This window comes from Borostomias antarcticus (assembly GCF_949987555.1).
Source record: "Borostomias antarcticus genome assembly, chromosome: 19".
In the NCBI taxonomy this organism is placed as follows: Eukaryota; Metazoa; Chordata; class Actinopteri; order Stomiiformes; family Stomiidae; genus Borostomias; species Borostomias antarcticus.
In genome coordinates this window covers 16,297,737-16,317,680 of record NC_140252.1, presented here as the reverse complement: position 1 = coordinate 16,317,680, position 19,944 = coordinate 16,297,737, and the positions used below count along the sequence as shown (strand labels likewise).

The 19,944-nt window shown below is 43.8% G+C and overlaps 3 protein-coding genes across 3 annotated transcripts; all 3 read left to right on the top strand.

Annotated features, from left to right (window-relative positions):
* Positions 1 to 2,380: 2,380 nt before the first annotated feature.
* On the top strand, positions 2,381 to 4,014 carry LOC311322014 (uncharacterized protein; the record flags this gene model as incomplete). Its single annotated transcript, XM_084454026.1, has 4 exons — positions 2,381 to 2,665; positions 3,158 to 3,376; positions 3,522 to 3,620; positions 3,907 to 4,014. The coding sequence occupies 4 exons, from the start codon at positions 2,381 to 2,383 to the stop codon at positions 4,012 to 4,014; spliced, it is 711 nt and encodes a 236-aa protein (XP_084310152.1).
* Positions 4,015 to 6,965: 2,951 nt separating this feature from the next.
* Positions 6,966 to 9,028, top strand: LOC311322013 (ret finger protein-like 4B; the record flags this gene model as incomplete). Its single annotated transcript, XM_084454025.1, has 3 exons — positions 6,966 to 7,241; positions 7,773 to 7,806; positions 8,478 to 9,028. 3 exons carry the CDS (start codon positions 6,966 to 6,968, stop codon positions 9,026 to 9,028), a joined length of 861 nt encoding a protein of 286 aa, XP_084310151.1.
* Positions 9,029 to 11,513: 2,485 nt separating this feature from the next.
* sft2d2b (SFT2 domain containing 2b) lies at positions 11,514 to 18,767 on the top strand. Its single transcript, XM_084453451.1, has 8 exons — positions 11,514 to 11,690; positions 11,971 to 12,060; positions 12,176 to 12,261; positions 12,338 to 12,419; positions 12,559 to 12,594; positions 14,406 to 14,464; positions 15,602 to 15,631; positions 15,836 to 18,767. The coding sequence occupies exons 1-8, from the start codon at positions 11,625 to 11,627 to the stop codon at positions 15,873 to 15,875; spliced, it is 489 nt and encodes a 162-aa protein (XP_084309577.1). The 5' UTR covers positions 11,514 to 11,624; the 3' UTR covers positions 15,876 to 18,767.
* Positions 18,768 to 19,944: the final 1,177 nt, after the last annotated feature.

Genomic DNA, 19,944 nt, shown 5'->3' with positions numbered 1-19,944 from the left:
TCCCCGCAAGGCACCTCAACACATTCACCACCTTCTCACACCTCTCCACCGTTCTATCCACGTGCACCCTCCAGGTCAGCCTCTCATCAAAGTACACCCCCAGAAGCCGAAATACCCTCTCCAGTGGCTGCCCATACAGGAACAACCCCAGCCCTCCCCCTTCCGCTTGTGCCCAAACACCACCATCTTCGACTTCTCCGACAACCTAAACCCCCACCTCCCTGCCCACTCCTCCACCTGCCCCAGAACCTCCTGCATCTTCCTCATCACAAACCCAACATTCCCCCCCCGCTTCCAAACCGCCCCATCATCCGCAAACAGGGAACATCCCACCCCTGGCCCCACCCCCTGGAACATATCATTCACCATGACATTAAAGAGCACCGGGCTGATCCCACTCCCCTGCGGGGTGCCATTCTCAATCCCCACCTCACCAGACAACGCCCCCCCAATCCTAACCTGAATCACCCGGTCCCTCAGAAATGCCCCAATCCACATGCGCCCCCTGACCCCCGCATCATACACTTCACAAGAAGCCCCTCCTTCCACAACATGTCATAGGCCCTCTCAATGCCCTCTCGCCCCCTTGAGATACTGCATGATCTCGTTGTCAGTTACCTCCACATCCACGCCATATATCACCCCCTGCAACCCACGGTCAGATACATTACCTGGAACCACGCACTCCACCTGTCTCCCAAGCAGCGTTGACATCGCCAATCCTTTCTTCCTCTGGGCCTCCGTTTTACAGAAAACCAACAGATTGCCATCGCCAAAGACCTGGCGTGCAGGATCGAACCGATTTTTTGGGTGAGATCCTTGGACACCTTCAACGGGTTCAGGGACCCACCCGATCCATCCTTGAACCTGATAATCAGCCGCCACCCGTCCCCATCCACCGACTCTCGTCTAAGCAGTTTCACCTCGGGCGAACCTCCACTTCCCGGTCCCCTACCCTCTGACGATCTACCCCTCTTCCCCGAACTACCCCCCCCACCACAGGACATCAACAATCGCTAAACAGGCAAGCAGTTCCAAGCTGTTCAAACAACCCGCGCAACGCAGCTCGACTAGCCGCTCTGACAGCTCTGACAGGTAACTCCTCTGACATCCTTGGTTTACCCGGAAGTTGAATAGTCTGTTCTGGGACGGCTGTCATAAGTGGGCGCGGTTATACGTGGGCGTGTTTGTTCTATTAATACATGTTGTTATCGCCCCTTTGAACTTGATTTGCACATTCTTGAACCCTGTAGGCCTACATTAGTAATATAGTAACATGTGTAATTCCTTCCCTCCTTTCTTTAAAACGGGTTAACTGTAATGTTTACATCTGTATTATTTTTATGTTTTCACTTGCTTTGGCAATGTACATGTCCCATAACAAGTACATAGTAATTGAATAGGTAGGTACTTTATTGATCCCCAAGGGGAAATTGCTGTTGATTGTCTGTGTGTCCTGCAGCTGCAAGCCTGAGCCTAAATTGTTCTAAACAGAAAACAAGTGATTGGCTGGGCTAACTTTAGCCACCCCTTTTGTACTGTAAGGTGATTAGGCGACTGCTTATTACAGCTACTTAAGTGACTATCCTACTCTGTTACCTCGCAGTTATTGAACCTCACAGTTGCCTCTTAGTGAGTCTGTCACTGCTTCTATTCCTCTCCCATCCAGTACATTTGATTGTATTCTTGCTGTTGAAGTGTAGCTATACCTCACATAAACATGTGGACACAAGGAGGAGGATAGCAACTTATCCTCTTCCTCCCTCTCTGCCCTCCTCAGTCCACTTGCTCCCCCCCGCCCCCAAGCTAGAGAGTTACAGCGTTTGCTCTGTCTCCCCCTCCTCTCAACCTGCCCCGTCCACCTCTCACTAAAATGTTAAAGAGATTACAGGGGATTCTCCTCCATTAAGACTGTCACGCGGCCGTAGCCGTCGGTGTCAGGCTTAAGGGGGGTTGGGTAGAGGTGGCCTGGCTGAAGCACAGATATCTCGGTTCAATCATGAAGGCGACGATACGATCTGAGACGCAGCAAAGAGCGAGGAACCCACGGACCCCGACCTGAAGGCCTCTACTGACCCGTATACTCAACCTCCACCCGCTCCCCTCAGACCCCACCCCTCTCTCTGCCTCTAGCCCCGTCTGTCTGTCCTCCAGTCCCCTGTCTTCCCTGGCCCAACTGCCCACCCTTAGACAGCTGTAGACTCGTTACTTCCAGTACATTTCTCTACTCATCTTTTGTCCTTGCCCCTGTTGTCAAACAACCCTGTTTTCTAGTCCCTGTCTTAACCGTAACCACCTCCGCCCTCCGACACACACACACACACACACACACACACACACACACCTCTCTCGCTGCTGTCCATCAAGTGGAACAGTCAACATGGACCCTGAGGATGACCCCTTTGTGGACCCTGAGGATGCTGAAGAAGAAGAAGACGAAGAATCTAAAAACCTGGAGGACGATGTCGAGCCAGAGAACCCTGAGCAGCAGGAGGAAGAGGAGGACGAAGAAGATGATGAACAGATCCTCGCCGCATGGATGAGCCAGTGCAGAGCAGCGGAAAAAGCGAAAGAGGAAGAAGAGGAGAAAAAGATTGATAGAAAGATCAGCTTTGACCCACCCTCCAGACCACGCGCCGATCGGCGGGCGTCGCTACCGTGTCCGGTAAGTGTTTGTTTGTTTGTGCGTGCCTGTGCATTAGTGCCTCTATGAGAGCTAGAGAAATCTTAAGATAGGGAAAGGCAGTGAAGTGAAGGTTAACACTAAACAGCATCAATTGAGTATTCTTATCTTGACTACTCTCAATACTGTACCACAAAAGCAGTAAATGTCTAATGCAGTCTTTTAAGACTGCAGGCTTAGCATTAGGGCGAGGGGACGAGGTCCTGTTGGTCATAACAGTCAACCACCCACACACAAACACACACACATACACAAATAGGATTACAGAGTCAATGTGTTAACCCCACAACACATACAGTAGCTAAGCTATATAGAGCCAGATGGGCATCACAGGTCTGCCAGCACAAGAGAAGGACAATATGGCCAAGGCCCTGTGGTTGATGAGGTTCAGTGTTACAGAAACAAAAGAGAGATTCTCCCTCTGAGTATTTCTCTCTCTCTCTCTCAATGGCTCCTCCCACTTCTTTCTCCAAGGCCCAGCTCAGCGCCATGCAGCTGTCTCGTCTGCATTCCGCCACTAAAGCCCCGACGCCCGCCAGAGCCCTCCGGACGCGCACCTCCTCCCAGGGCGACCAGGGGCCCGCCACGCCGGTCAGTGCCGAACGGCGGCCTTCCGTCATTTCAACCATACCCGAAGTGGCCGAACTGCCAGAGAGGAAAGCACGCTTCCGCAGGCGAAATGTCATGTCTCTAGTAGGTTTACATGTTTGTGTGTGTGTGTGTGTGTGTGTGTGTGTGCGAGGGGGCGACTGATTTAATAAGACAATTCAGTCTAACTTGCAAATGAATCTCTCTTTGACACCTCTTTTTATGCTTGTGTGTGTGCGCGCCGTTTTAGAGCGATGCAGATCGTATTTGTCTGATCTGCTACGATGACCTTAACAATGGAGGAAGTGGAGTCAGAGAGCTGCACTGTTCTCATTGCTTCCACAGTGAGGTACGAGTACACACACCACACACACACACACACACACACACACACACATACACTGAGTTCATAGCTGAGGAATGTGGAAGCATGCAGTACATATGTTTGGCCTTGTCCAATGATTTGTGTCTGCACTGTATTTGTGTGTGTGTGAGTGTTGTGTGTGTGTGTGTGTTTCCATTACTAAGTGAAGTCAGTGCATCAGAGAACAGAGTAGTTCATGATTGCCATGAAAGGTTCACTTCAATCAAAGATCCTCCTTTATATATCTCCCTCTCTCTGTCCGTCTATCCAGTGTATAGAAGAGTGGCTGTGGCGGAAGCAGGCGTGTCCTACGTGTCGAGTGCAGGTACCAATGCCTCAGCCTCTCTACTGGAGCTCTGCTCGAGTCAAAGTACCCTGAGGGCCTGGAGACGTGAACCGCCTAGAACTGCCTAGAAGAACCTCCCTAGAACCGTACAGAACCACACGGAACATTCCAGGATTTACTCCTACGTCCCCAAGTTTTTGCGGTATGATTGACACATGATGATGAGAACAAAAGGATGTGTTGTGTGTTTCTAGAATTTCATATTACATGTGATTCTCATGTCGTTCAGTAAATAAATTACTATAAATTCATTATTATCACGACTCGTCTATTTGTCTATTGGATTATCCTTTGTCATAAAGCAATCATGCAACACTTTTTATTTTATTTTATTAGACCAGAATGGTATTAACATTTCCACACAATTGGGCAATCATGCAACAGCAGATATTGACATTTGCCGTGCGACACAGGCATGGATGTATTATATAAACTGGATACAGCCACTCCATTCACTGGCCGCTATCAACAATGAAGCCCTATTGAACCGCGCCATCTTGGCAAAATTTGTAGTCATTTGACTATTTCCGGTTACTTTTGACTTGCGCAGTTGTGCTTTTCTGGCCTTCCGGTTACTTTTGACTTGCGCAGTTGAGCTTCTCTGGCCGACGCGCGTCCACGAAAAAGTTCACATTTCTTAAGGGTATTAAGGTATTAAGGGCTTAATACATACAACAAACTGATCAGGCTAATCATTTTTTAATGAAAATGACCACAAGACAACCTCCTGTGCATAGTTGAAATGGTAGTGGGATACGGTGATAAACTGGAGTGATCATTTGACAGCAATTATTAGCCTTTTCCAGGAATGGACAGAAATGGGATATTTTTAGAATAACAGGAATTTATTCACATACAATGTAAAGGAGTTGATGTGTAGCATGAAGATGAAACGATACACTGAGTTTGGGTGTTTTCAGTCAACGTTGGCGTTGACCGCTTCCAGCTATCGAATGGCCGACTGGTGTAAGATGGATAGCCTAACGTTAGAGAGATAAATGTAGGCTATGGTTATGTTAATAAAGCTAACAATGATGTTGTAACATGCATGCAGCACTGCCGATCTGATCTGAACGATTGATTCATTATTACCATGGATCGGTATTGGGATTGATCAAGGGCGAGTGTGAAATAGCACCACGAACTCAGCGGGTTTTCCGAGATGCGGTAGCCGCGGCCAGAGCTCCTGCTGGCGGGGAGTGAAGCTCTTCAACTCGCCTGTCACTGGCTCCCTGGAGGAATTTAGCCTGGCTGCAATAACGTTATCGCGAACGGAATGAATACCATCTACTAGCAAACAAAACATGTTCAATTATATTTAACTTGTTAAAACTAAGATGCCAGGATCAAAAAATAATTTCTCCAATTGATATATTTGACAAAAACAGGTTAATATGCAAGCCGGTTTTCATTGCTAAATCAAAGCGGGGAGAGCCGGGAACGCGCGTCTACATTTCAGAGAAATGTGAACTTTTTCGTGGACGCGCGTCGGCCAGAGAAGCTCAACTGCGCAAGTCAAAAGTAACCGGAAATAGCCAAGTGACTACAAATCTAGCCAAGATGGCGCGGTTCAATAGGCCTTCACTTTAGATTTCGATTCCTGGGGGCTTGGGGGACACAGGTCAATGTCATGGTTTACACTGCCCTCTTGTTGCTGTGGACAGTAAAGGTACTGCAGTTACACCCTCTCCTTTCAATATCATCCACCAGCCGATACAGCATGGCAGCCGTTCAATGAAAATAAAGGGGGACATCAATTAATTTTAATTTATTTTAACATGAGCGCCTCCTGACCTGTCAGTAGAGCAGAAGATTGCAATCACTCTATTCGTATCATGATATGCTTTGCTGAATCACTCGATATCATGTGCTTTGCTCTGAACTAATTCAATTCAATTCAAGCATCCAGTAGGCTATAGCCACTCTCTCTTTCCAGGAATTTGGAGAACCAGCAAAACGGAATATGAATTAGACAATAGACATCCAGGCCTCACGTCGTTGCAACACCTCGGACCCACAAAACGAGAGAAAACCTATCTCAAAGCCCGTTGTACACAGTCTCATACTGTTTCGAGGAAACGTTGCAGTGATTTCAAGTTGAACGCCCCCCATGTGGGAACTTTTTTTACTTTCCTCCACCCATGCGGATCTCCGATTGGACAAAATGTATCAGCGTGCTAAAGATTGAATCAATGATATTGGCTACTGAACGAGTAGAGGAGGGGCTTGCTCGTTATCTTCACCTGAATAATTTGCACAGAAGTTGAAGGAGAGTGTTTGCTGTTTGCAGTCGTAATCGTGATTTGCTGAGGTAAGTTTAAAATTACGGATAAATGCACGATGAGAAGATTAGCCTAGTAAGAAGGAATAGAAGTGATGCATGTTTTTTTTCTTTTACAGACCAGACCAGACCAGACAGAATTCCACGCCAAATCAGCTGGTGGCCAACAGGTGTGTTGAACTGCCTTATTTAGCCATAGGCCTACTTGAGGCTAGCCTGGCTTCGCCAGACCCAATTCGCAAAAAGGCGAAGGGTCTGGAAAGTTGCTTGCCGATTCCCAGTGGTTATTACCAACAGGCTTGGATCAAAATGCCTCTGTACGCAATTACATAGACTTCCAACCAATCAGCGAAAATGCCTCTACGGCGCTCCTCTGTACCATCTTATTAAACCCGCCCCATATTAAATAAACGGTTGTGATTGGCACGAACAAATTTCTGTTCGAGCGGATCCCGTTAGAACGGTTGGATATCCAGACTGATCTGGGAGTGAACTCGAATGTGAACTCGCGAGATCAGGCTGGCGACGCCAGGCTAACTTGAGGCAACAGTGACTTGGCACTGGTTCCCTCATGGCATTCATTGCTAGCACTGTTAGATTTCACCCAATATCCCATGTGTCTAGCTGCTCATTCATCATGTTAGTCTACCTCAAATGTTCAATCCTTTGTCCATGTCCCTACCCATATGTTTACAGTTTGAAGATGGTGCAGTCGCAGTTACAGGAGCAGCTCCAGTGTTCCATCTGCCTGGACCTGTACAAATACCCGGTCACCATTCCATGTGGCCATAGCTTCTGCAAGGCCTGTCTTGTGGGCTGCCGGAACAGATCAGCGAATCCCGTCTGCCCGCTGTGCAGGACAAGATGGTTCCCCCAAGCAAAACTCCAAGTGAACCATGTTCTTCGAGACTTGGTGAGGAATTTGCTGGCGAGAACCGGACATGAGGTGGTCAACATGAGAGAAAATGGGGTCCTGGAGGTGAGAGCTTTTAGAGATGTCAGCGTTGGTTCTTGGTTGGTTCTGAATAGAACCTTGGCTGCATTCCGAATCGCATACTTCTACTACTTACTACCAGTACCTACTACAGCTGCCCTTAGAAAGTATGTACTTTGCAAGCAGTAGGCATCCAATTGGGACGTACTACCTTGTCATAACATTGCGCCTTGAAATTTGCCCACATCCGTCGTTGTCAATAACGCGACTTTCGTCTACAGTTGTCGCGACTCGCACATGTGCTGCGCACAGGATTGTGGGTCAGAATAGCCAGAAAAGCCTGCTGTCTTGCATACTGCAAAATACGACCGGATGTAGTAGGACATCCTGGTATTTTTGCCATACTGCATGTGGCATACTATGTATTGGGACATACTACATCCTGTTTTGGCATACTATATAGTAGGGTAGTATGCGATTCGGAAACCAGCCCTTGTGTTCTGGTTGTTTTCCTAATGCAACCTTGGTTTCACATATTGGTTCCTTGCCATTTCTCTTTGTTCTGTTTGCTTTCAGGCTATGCTGAGGAAGTCTTGGGAACGACTTGCAGGTTTGTTTGGCGACCAAAAAGTGAATTCCGAGATTTGTTTCTTAACACATTATACATGTTAAAGTGATTGCTTAAGTCATTTGACTGCAGCCTACTGTACTGTAACAGTTTATTCTAGTAGGGTTATTTCTATATACATCCACAGAATTCAATACCTAGTCTCTGTTGACAAACCAAATACTGTAGCAGTTTTTAGTGGTAGCTTGTTTAGTGGTAGCTCTAAAAGCTCTAGCTAACTGGTAGCTGCTCCATTTACTTTTATATTTTTTAAATGAACTGGTCTCAACAGAATGTCCCCTCTTTTTTTAATGCCGCTGCCAGGTCATGGATCGTGGGAGTCAAAGTTCAAGGTCACTGACCTCACAAAATGTGTTTTTGGCCTGATGAACACTATCTCAAAGGCTTAATGGAATTTGTTCATATTTGGGTAAAATGTCCAGTTGGACTTACTTGGATTAATTGGTTTCGATTTTGGTATTGAAAGGTCAAGGTCACCGTGACATCACAAAAGGCACTTTTGAACGCTAGCTAGCTAACGCTAATCCTAATATAATGCTAACGCTAATTATAACACTAATGCTAGCTTTAGCTAGCTAGAGTTAGCATTACCGATGAGCCACCGGGGTGCCCCCAGAGTGTCCCCTCTTAATCTCTCCTCTGCCCCCATCCAGATCCTGTGACCCTTGATGACAGCACAGCCCACCCGAGCATCATTATCTTCGGGGCGGCCAGGAACAAAATCAGGGTGGACTGCAACAAGAGGAACTGGCGGTTCAATCATCCTCAACGCTTTAACAACCTGCCCTGCATCATGGGCTCCCGGCCCCTCACCTCGACCTCCTACTTCTGGAAGGTCGAGATGGACTCATTCACCATCACCCTGGGACAGGGCATACGGCACACTTCCTGGTTTGTAGGCCTGGCTGCTGAGGCTGCGGTAGGATACAGTTTGGCCGACCAGTTCCGTTGGATCCTGCAGTGCAGGGAAGGGTGCCTGACGGCAGGCGGGATGCTTGTGGATAGTGACGAGTCGAGGTACAATAGTGGCTGGGAGATAGGCATGCGCCACGACACCCGGGAGGGTTCGTTGACATTCTATGATTTGGGGCGCTCCCGACCCCTGTACAAGTTCACCCAGGTGCGGTCTGGGAGCAGGCTGTTCCCCGTGTTCTGTCCTGACCTTGGGGGAGAGCAGTGCTCTGGGGTCATGACCCTCAAATGACCCTTGTAATGTTTGAATGTTTGTTTTAATGTTTTGTTTTTTAAACGTTTTGCTTTTAATTTAAATAAAATTTTATTATCACTAAGTTTTAAACGTGTATTACTCATGCTTTCTCAGTTCTAATATGTTACTCCTGTTTAGTGGCAGTTATTTATTTTGAGGGAACCCTACATAACACCAGAGGCTCTGGAAATGGTTTATGCCAAAGTTATATCTAGATTTAATATTGCTGTTACACCTTTTCTTTTCAAAAGCAAATGGCTGTGTTTATGAAATTTAGTAGCCTAGGATACTGTTTTAATTTCGAAGTGAATTTTTTTTGTTTTGAGTTGACCTTTAAATGCAGCTCAAGCAACTAACCTTGCTAGTTTTGCATACAGAATACTATTTTATGTTGGGCTATAGTGCAAAATTATTTTTGGTTCATTTTGAAAATGTGATGGGATGAACTGGACACCTTATTCTCAGTAGCCTACCCGATTTTGGTCTCTCAATTTCCCTGCCTTTAAAAAAAAAAAAAAAACACCCCGGCTAACTCTCCTAGATGACAAATCCATTGAGAAACGGACCTTTGCTGTCCACGGTCACGAAAGTGCCAGTTGACCCAACTATTAGCCTAGTATTAGTAAACCATTTCATGATGCTGCTGAAACCCCCAAGCCCTTGTAAAACTGAAAAGCATGAATGTTAGGAAATGCATGCAGGCTTTATTCCCCTGCACTATGGCCCATCACCTGTAGAGGGCGCCTTCTCCCAGCAGCCATTCCCCTCAATGTGTTTCGTTTATTGACTTCAGCTTGCACTCCACCAAATGCGTGCTTCATCCATTATAGAGCCCGTTTCTCCTGTATCATCTGCATAAAGTCTCTAGCTAACCACATTTATACAGGCCCGTCACCCTTACCTCTGTAGTAATTAAGGTCTTTGAGCACCTTGTTCTGCTGCACTTCAAATCCATCACGGACCCACTCCTGAACCCTCTGCAGTTCGCCTACAGAGCAAACAGGTGTGTGGACGACACAGTAAACATGGCCCTTTACTACATTCTACAGCTTCTGGAACACACAGGCACCTACGCCAGGATCCTGTTTGTGGATTTCAGCTCTGCCTTCAATACCATCCTTAAGATTCAATATTTCTTTGTTTGCCATGTGTAATGTACGTAGCCTAGTCTACAGTTACAGTGAAATTATGTTGCCGGTGTTCTGAAAAGTTGGCCTACCTCCTCAGGATGACCTACCACCCATTATATTATGTTTAATTCTTGGATAGCGCATCCTGTCAGGTAGGAAACGTCTATCAGAATGTCCTACGACCCATTTGATTATGCTTAATTCTTGGGTAGCGCATCCTGTCAGGTAGGAAATGTTGGTAGACATTTCGACATTTCGTATCTGACGGGGGGGGGGGGGGGGGGGGGGGTTAGCAGCATAAAAAAGGGATATCAGGAGTTATATACATCCATATGTACAGTAACTGCAGTATAGAATAGAATAAGATATATATGTACCTGCATACAATCTGTCTATAAAACAAAAAGTATGTATATATACTTATACTATATACTTATACTATAACTATACAAATATATGAGTCAGGGAGTATACATATACAATATACATACATACATCCAGTCTGTCTGGGTATATCTAGTAATACACATGTACTGTACTGAATACACCACCTATAGCACACAGAATGCTCAGGCACTGTTGTATATTCTGATGGCTGCTGGCACCAAGGAACGAAGGAACTACACAGAGCAAAGGAAATACACAGCACACTGTGCATGGTGACACCTTTAGTTGTTGACCACTGCAGCGATAGAGAACAGTCACTGTAGATAAGTATTTATAACTACAACTACAAGTGTACAAACAGTGTGATAACTGTTTGTAAGACCATTGATTTCCAGAAATATTGTCCAAACGTGTAAATAAATGATATGGAATCAGGGTTTTGTCGTTTTATATGGGGGTAGTTTTGTTTATAGAGTGATTACTATAATTAAGCTACTAGATAGGCAGGGCTATCATACCAAAATATAAACTAGGATTGGCCCCTTGGACTAAACAACAGTAGGCCAATTTTCTCTTGATATGAACTAACTTGTTCCTCCATTTCACCCACATAGCCTATTAAAAGGAGGGACAATTTGTTGTTAGTTTTGCCAGCCTCACTAGTGGAACCTGATTGATGTGTAAAACATCTTTAGTTTTAATTGATTATTCAAGTCATTATATATAATTTACTTTGGTCGATGTGTGTGTTCTTTTTTTTATCGTATTTGGAACAGAAAGTGTTCTTTTTGCATGTTTTCACAGTGAAAAAAAAGAAAGGTGAATTTGTTTTGTCTGACCTTTATTTTGAAATGCCTAGCAAGAACGCTACCGGATATGAGTGTCGTTATTGAGGCTAGCTTCACGCTACTGACTGGCTTGGCGGAAGTCATCCAATCCACCTGTTACGCATCCATTGTTATTCTTCCACGAAGCAGAGACGCGCAAGAAAGTCTGTCATTTACATTCCTGCTAAACTAAACAAATCAAGCGACGGGACAACATCAATATTAAAGTGGACCATATACGTGCATTACATGGATAAATTAAAGAAAGTTTTGAGTGGACATGATGGAAACAGTGACGACAGCAACATAATAGAGGTTAATCACCATGAAACTGAAGCTGGCGCAACTTTAGCTATGTTAACAAGATACCATAGCTAGCTCGCTCGATTCCTTTTTTATATATATATATATATATATAAGCAGTGACTTTAACAACACGCATACTACATCCATCCGTCTATAGACATTTTCTAACTTCACCAGAATTTATAAGGATGTTACTTACCTAAGCTCGTGATTACTAACGTTAATTAGTAATGGACAACTCCTAACTTGCTAGCCTGCTAACTTTGCATGTGCTTGTTTACATCTTCAGGCGGCAAATCAGGCGTCCACCCTGGCTTGGGGCACTCGGGTGAAAGGCTTCATTGGCTGTTTCGTGCTCGGGGTCTTGTGTTCGATTCTGGTGAGACAGTGTGGTAGCCTACATGAATATGAATCTTCATTCTCTCAGTCTGCAGAGTAAGATTGGATGCATGGCCCTATAGGGAAACCTAACTCCAAATCCAATATTGTGGTAGGGGACATGCTTGCTGTGGGTGCCCGGAGTGGGACTGGCTATATTTGCTGTGCTGTACACACTTGGCAACATCGCCTCTCTTGCCAGGTGAGTTATTGTGTGTGAGTGTGAGTGAGAGAGAGTGAGTGAGTGTATGTGTATTTATTAAATGTTTGTGTTGCAGCACTATGTTCCTGATGGGTCCTTTGAATCAGTTGAAGAGAATGTGTGCCAAAGTCAGAGCACTGGCTACCACCATCATGCTGGTGAGGACAAAAACTCACACACACACACAGAGTGAGAAAACACACACACACACACACACATACACTTATTTCTGTCTTGCTCCTTCCCTCTCTGTCCTCCTAAAACATCCTTATATAACCTTCTCTGTTTCTCACACAGACCTGCCTGGTACTTACTTTGTGTGCTGCTTTCTGGGTGAGTGGTGCTCAAGTACACCTCGGAAATATCCTATTTATCCTATTTATGGATTTTCGAGTTATGACTTCACAACTGGTAACTACAAGCTTCTAAGGTGCAGATGAAGGCAGCACAATTCACTGATGTTGCATTTACACTGAGGAGAACAGTAGACAGGAGGGTAGAAGTTCAATAAGCATGTATTCAACAAGTATTGCAATGTCAGACAAAATGTTCTATGATGGAACTTTTCATATGGGATTATTGTGATTTTGCTAGCCACACCAGTTTTTTTGGCTCAGAATGAGGTGGAACTTTAAGCAGGGGGTTTGGGTCCTCCGGCAAGACATTTTGAGCGTCAAAGACTTAATCTTTAGCCTCATGAGGCCATCATGATGTCGCGAGCTCACATTCTGGTTTTCTCGCAAATCAGTCTGGATACTTTCCATAGAGATCCGTTTGTGCCAAATCGGAAAACGGATCTTGCCAATCAGCTTTGGTTCTGAGGAATTTGAAATACAAACAGCTACGTTGGTTGGGTTTAGGTGTGATGACAGCGAAGAGCGGTTGAAGTTAGCGCGAGATAGATGGTGATAGACAGGTGGTTCATCCAATCACCTGCCAAGTATTTTAAAGTAAGTGCCTGCTTTCCAAATAGTTTCCAACGGAGAGTTCCCAGATGTGAAGCAAACCATCTGACGTGTCAGGTTACTTAATTTCCTGCAGTCTGATGAATTTCTATGCACCAATTTGTGCTGGATTAACTTGTCAGCCTAGCTATATTACTGCTGTAGCTATGCAACACTATCTGTCTGGTTAGCTTTCATCTGATGTTAGCTATAGCTAATGTTAACTGGTTGTTTTATTTAATAATAATAATAATAATAATATTAATAATATTATTATTAATAATAATAAGTATTATTATTATAAACTTTATTTGTATAGCATCTTTCATACAAATAAATACTGGGCTAATTTGCTCGTTCCTCTTGGTTTTTGTATATAGTCCGGCTGCAGCGTTTTGAATGAGCTGAAATCTGTCATTTTTTGGGGGAGGCCAGTGAAGAGTGCATTACAGTAATCGAGTTGGCTTGAAATAAAAGCGTTTATCAATTTTTCTGCATCCATTTGATTTATAAATGGTCATACTTTAGCTATGTTTCTAAGGTGGAAAAATGAGTTTTTTGTCAACTTGTTAATATGGGACTTGAAGCTTAGATCTGAATCTAGGATAACACCAAGACTTGTGACCTCAGGTTTAATCCAGGATGTCAGTTTCCCCAGATTTTTATTTCTTAGCTACAGTAGCTGATGTTAGCTACCAGTATGCTGTGTCCGACAATAGAAGCAGATGATAAAGATCTTCTTTGGTAATAGCCAGCTTTCTGGCTTGGAAATTGATGTAAGCTGACTAGCTAGGTTAGCTAACTTGGTTCTAGGAACCCCAGAGCCAGCTAGCTACCTAGGGCTAGTTAACCAGCCAACGTTAGCTGGCGTAGCGTTTAAAGAACGGTCCTCACTTGAGGAACCCGCCAGGATTGGATTTGCCTCTGTGTTGTGTCTTCATCTCTCAGGGATTAATACAGTATCTATCCACCCCCTTCCACCCATAGTCACCCAGATAATGATTCGGTATTTTCAGAGGTTGATATTGGGGAGCTAGCTACCAACGTCCTCAAATGTGTTAGGGAAGTTCACACTCTGTAGCTATGTCAATGCAGCTAAGGGCTTAAACCTGCTCCGCATGACTGAATGGATGGATGAATGGATAGAGGGTTCTGCATCTCTCGCTTGTGACTTTTAATAACTGCCCTGTCTCTTTTCAGTGGAAGAAAAATGGCCTGGCCTTACTTTTCTGTGTTCTACAGTTTCTGGCCTTCGCTTGGTGAGTGAAAATGCTCTCTCTTTTTTTTTTTTCTCTCTCTCTCTCTCTCTCTCTCTCTCTCACACACACACACACACACCGTCACACAGCACACACTCTTTTTTTGGTACACGGAAGGGTTTTTGGCATGCAAGTCAGTCCAGGTCATTATTTGTGACTGAAAACAGGGTAATTATGGTTGTAGCTTTTAGCCTGCCTAATCACACACAGCTAAAACAGCTAGCTTTGTTCTCTCAATCACCTTCTTGACAGACAAGAGGTACACTCACGCACGCACGCACACACACACACACACACACACACACACGCCCGTATATTCCCCAGCCTAAACAGTTTCACTTTTTATTAGGCTTTTTTCTACATTTTATGCTCATTGTCATTTCTCTTCAAAAACAACTTCTAAACAAAGTAGTGTCATTCCAATACAGGAGTTTTCACATGAACCCTGCTCTTTACTGACCTTATCCAGAATAATAAATTTCTCCTTGAAACTATGAAATGATCTTCTGAATAGTTCTGAAGGGAGTTGTGGTTTGGATTGGATAGGCTTTCTAAACAATGTAGTGCCATTTCATTCCAGTGTCATTTCAAATGAACACTGCTCTCTACAAGCCTGGCTTTGCCAGACCCAATTCGCAGATAATGCTGGAGTTGCTGAGTTTGTTTTCGATTCCCAATGGGCGTTATTAACGGTCGCAGACCAAAATGCCTCTGGACACAATCTTATAACCAATAAGAGCAACAAAACATGGGTTAGTCATTGTGTCATCATCTCAAATGGGTACAGTCGTATCAAACCTGTCCCGTATTAGATAAACGGTGATTGACCTGGCAAATATCTGCCAGGTGGAACTTAGTCGAATGGGACTGTGACCAGACTGATCTGCGGAGAAAAACAGAATGTGAGCTCACATGCTGTCTACTGACATTTCTCCTTGTAATAACAAAATGATCTTCTGAATACTTCTGGAGTTCTATCCTGTGGTCTAGGTATTGTTAAGAGTCACACCAAGCATACTCTTTTCATGCAAATATTTGGTGCAAATATTTGAACAATCTTTAAGCATGAGCACACACACACACACGCAGTGTGTGAACTTTCAGTTTATTCATGTTTGTCTGTCCTTGTCCCTGCAGGTATGGACTGTCCTACATTCCATTTGCAAGGTAAGTAAGTGTTTAATGCACAAACAAAGGTACAGTGAGTGTTAACACATAAACACACCATAGCTGGCAGCTCTTACATTGGCAATGCCATCCTCTCCAACATCAGTGAGGATAATTGATGAGTATAATATTAGTACTATCATTCACTTCAGTCCTGGAGTGTTTACTGCTTTCAAACATGTTCTTTTGTTCTCGTGTTTTCAGGGATGCGGTGGTAAAGATGTTCTCGATGTGTCTGAAGTGAGGCTGCAGCATACCCCTCTCTTTCTTTCTCCTGCTCTCCTCCCATTCTCCTCCTCTGTCAGTGGTGGTGGCTGTGACCCATGTTTGTTTGGGTGAGTAGAAGCCCCACTGCCCTCTGGCATACACACAGAATCCACACAGGTGTGTTGGACCCAAGCCCACTGAGTAAACACTTGTTAGATGCTTTACAGATCAGGTGTGTGTGTGTTTGTGTGCATGCGTCTGTCTGTCTCTGTCTGTCTGTCTGTCCGACCCTGCTTGCTTGAATGTGTTGTTACCGTTAATGTCAAAATTATTAACTTCTACTAGTGCAGTGCCCATCGGGGCCCACTTCCATTCTGCGCGTGCCCGTATAACTCATAACAAATTCGTTATAAGGTCTATTGCTACGTATAATTCGATTTTTCTTACATGAACTAAATGAAATGAATTACTCATACAATAGGTTACTTGAAACAACTCCCCTTTTGAGCAAATAAACTCATCTTTTTCCCAAGTCAATTCACTCACAAGCACATTATTTTGTAATGTATATCAAACATGTTCCTACATTAGGTCTCCAGTTCCCTGTAGGGATACCAACTGAGCTCAGAATTATATTTTAATTTCTTTCTTAAAAATCAAATATATTCAGTTATTGGAATTATTATATTTTGCATAGAAAATGGCACATATAATGCATGTAATGTCAGATCTGGTCAGTACCGTTATATCCACAAGAGGCCACTCACCGCCGATTGTCAAAAACAAGCTTACAAAAGGTAAGGTGTCTGACAGCATTCAAGTAGATAGCCTATCAGAAACATGGTCTACATGGATGACATTTAGGCTGCAAACTGCAAACAGGATTGTGCCTTTATTAGGCTATATCCTATGTTAGCCAACTGAAAACAAAATGTTGTGCTTTTTCCCTAGTTCCCAATATGCATTGCGAGTTATGCCAGCCCCACAGACAGCTAGTTAGCCTCCTTAGCTTAGCATAATCACAATTCGCTACTTGTACAGTATACTTAATCACATTCTGATCCTATTCATGAAAATACACACATTCATTAATATAATATCTATATCATGTCCGTTACCCAGGTTACCCCACTAGATAGCAAATACACATATCAACACTGTTGATTGGCGCTACTTAGTTTACCGTTAGCTATGATGACCAATTCCTAGTATACATTGCAATTTTGTCAGCCCTCACAGACAACTGGTTAGCTTTGTTAGCTTAGCATTGGTGCAAATTGCTATTAGTATACTTTAAATCAGATTCTGAACATTTAGATTTCTCGAGAACCTTTGATCTGAACTACTTCACATGTGACACATGCACGTCCTTGAGTCCTGAGCAATACACCTGCCACTTACCAACTTCATACAGTGGTCGGTTGTCGAGATATCCGGGTTACTATTACCTTCTATTTGTTTCTGTGTGTGTGTGTGTGTGTGTGTGGGGGGTGCATGTGGGCGTCAGTGTGTTACACATGGTCTTAATTGAGATGCAGTTAATTTCTATGTTTTGTGGGAAAAGGGATAGATCACATTTCAGAGCAACATTCAGGTTCCATTATCTATTTTCTGTTTCCTGTTCAATGAGATACACAGTTATTGGTTTAAGATGTTTGTGTATCGAAGCCTGTCAGGATCCATTTGTTTGTTCCAGTGTTGTCATGGTGTAGGTTGCGGTATTTTATTTCAGTCTGTCAAAGTGATGGTGTTCCCTGCTTCAGATAGACAGTCTGTATTCATAAGAGAATATCTGCTCTTGGATATCCAGACACAAACCTTACTGCCTTCAAACAACCACTACTAACCCCAAGGGGGATCTATAGTACATTTCCTATGAGAGAAGAGTAGAACTCTCAAAATCCCACAAGCTTTTATACAGTATGTGCCTTAGAAAAAGAACAAGAAATAAGTGCTTTGAAATGTGTCCCTTTATTTCAATATTTCCACTGGCATTTCACAGCTGTGTAGGCTAACCTGAGGGGAAGGTTGGTACATAGTTGGTCCTTTGCATTTCAACTGAGTAATTAACTGATTTGATTTCAATTAATTCATGTATCTCTGTTGTTGGTTTTTTAACCATCCTGGATTTGTGAACATTTCTGTGGGGCGTGTGGTGATTCTCTCGACTCACCACAACTTCACCTTTTCACTTCAACTTGTCATTTCATTTATTTTCTCATTTATTGGTTTATTTATCAGGGACAATGCACACCATTCAACAGTCAAGCTGTATATGAGCCAGAGTTAGCCTAAAGGCTAGCTTTCATCTGTTGTCCCAGGCCAGATGTTTAAAAGGCAATCTAAAATTTCAAAAGATAATAATTTTTTAATCAGTTCAGTTTTTTTTTCCATTTTACTCAGGATCTTTTAAGGAAGGGCTGCATCCTGACATGGATATGTTTGTAACTTTATTGTCATGTTTGTATGAAAGAGCAACGCTGACAGGTGCTTATTTCATAAGTCAATAGCACATTTTCAAGCTTATTTTTCATGGGAAAAGTCCCAGGGGGAAATCTTTTTCTTTTAATATTTTTATTACAACCATGTTTGTATTCTTGAGTGCCTTTTGCTCCTCAGTACTAACTCTGGACATGTTACTGCTGTATCTGCTGCCTCTGTGTCTGGGACCTACCAGACCAACCATAGAAGGCCCTCTCCTCAGTCCTACTGTACCTGGTCCAAAGTTTTCAATGGTCAGTTCTTTGTTGTCAATGTGCTTTAATCAGGATTGTATATTTTGTACCGCCTTGAATCAGGTTTTAGTATCTGTTTAGGATTACATTGTAAACAGGACAGGTATGTGATTGGAACGATCATGCTTTTCTCCCCTGCCTATTTGCTAAGTCTTAGTGTGTAACACTTAAATAACACTAGAATAAACAGCAGTGAACTCTACGGGAAGCGTGTCTGCTTTTTATGTTCCCTAGCGTACGCATGGGCAGGGGTCAACTATTTTCCTTTGACTATACCACTGATATGCTACTAATGGGAACACCTATCAGAAATTGCGCAGAGCAGGTACAAAGGGCTGTGTGTGTGTGTTGGGGGTTGGAGGGGGTCATGGGTTTACCTGAGCTTCCCACCTTTTGATATTTACCTTGTGCCTCTTTCATAGCGCCCCTTTATATGCGTTAAGTCGGTAAAGCCCCTAATCTCCCTTGGCCGCTCAACCTTGATTAAAAAGCCGCCCCCCACCACCACCACCACCATCATCACGGCACAACAGCTGCCAGCGCAAAGGGCCGCCGGCCGCTCAGTCACACTGGCTGCGTGAGGGATCGTGTGTCCTGATGCGCACCTTGCTGACAGAGCGTTCCCTGAAAGGCGCAGGGATTGAGTGTTTTCTAGACAAATGTTGTTTATTTTTGAGGTCGCCACGAATGTAATGAGAGCACTGTAGTGGCTTTCCATTTCATATCAGCTTCAAATAAAGGTCCAGCAGATCAAACGTCTTCCAAAGAAGGAGAAATGAGAAACGGATGGATGGATGAATGGATGGATGGATTGATTCTACAAACTGGACAATAAAAAAGGGACTAATAACAGTAGGTACAGTAGGTAGGTACTAAAAATTATGCAAGACATACCAGTACAACTAATTATACAGCAAGGTCTACAATCTCAAGCTATATCATGTCGGTTAAATCAAATCAGGAATATGCCATGCTAATGAATAATAGGTAAACTGTTAACTGTCCTGTCCAAGAAACATCTGGGCACCAAAACAAACTGTCTTAGCTCGGCCCACGCTGGCTCAGGTCCATGCGTCCAGCCTGAAGAAGAAGATACATGGACAGATCCTCTTATTTCACCGGTTTATTTTTGGCGTCAATGAAACCTGCTAACGTTTCGGCCAGAGGCTCCGAGGAAGGCCTCTGGCCGAAACGTTGGCATGTTTCATTGACGCCAAAAATAAACCGGTGAAATAGAGGATCTGTCCATGTATCTTTTATTGGTGAGTGCTACCATGCATCTTTGATGTCCTTTTTAATGTACAAACAATATTTCAAAAATGGTAAATGGACTGCACTTATACAGCGCTGTTATCCAAAGCACTTTACAAT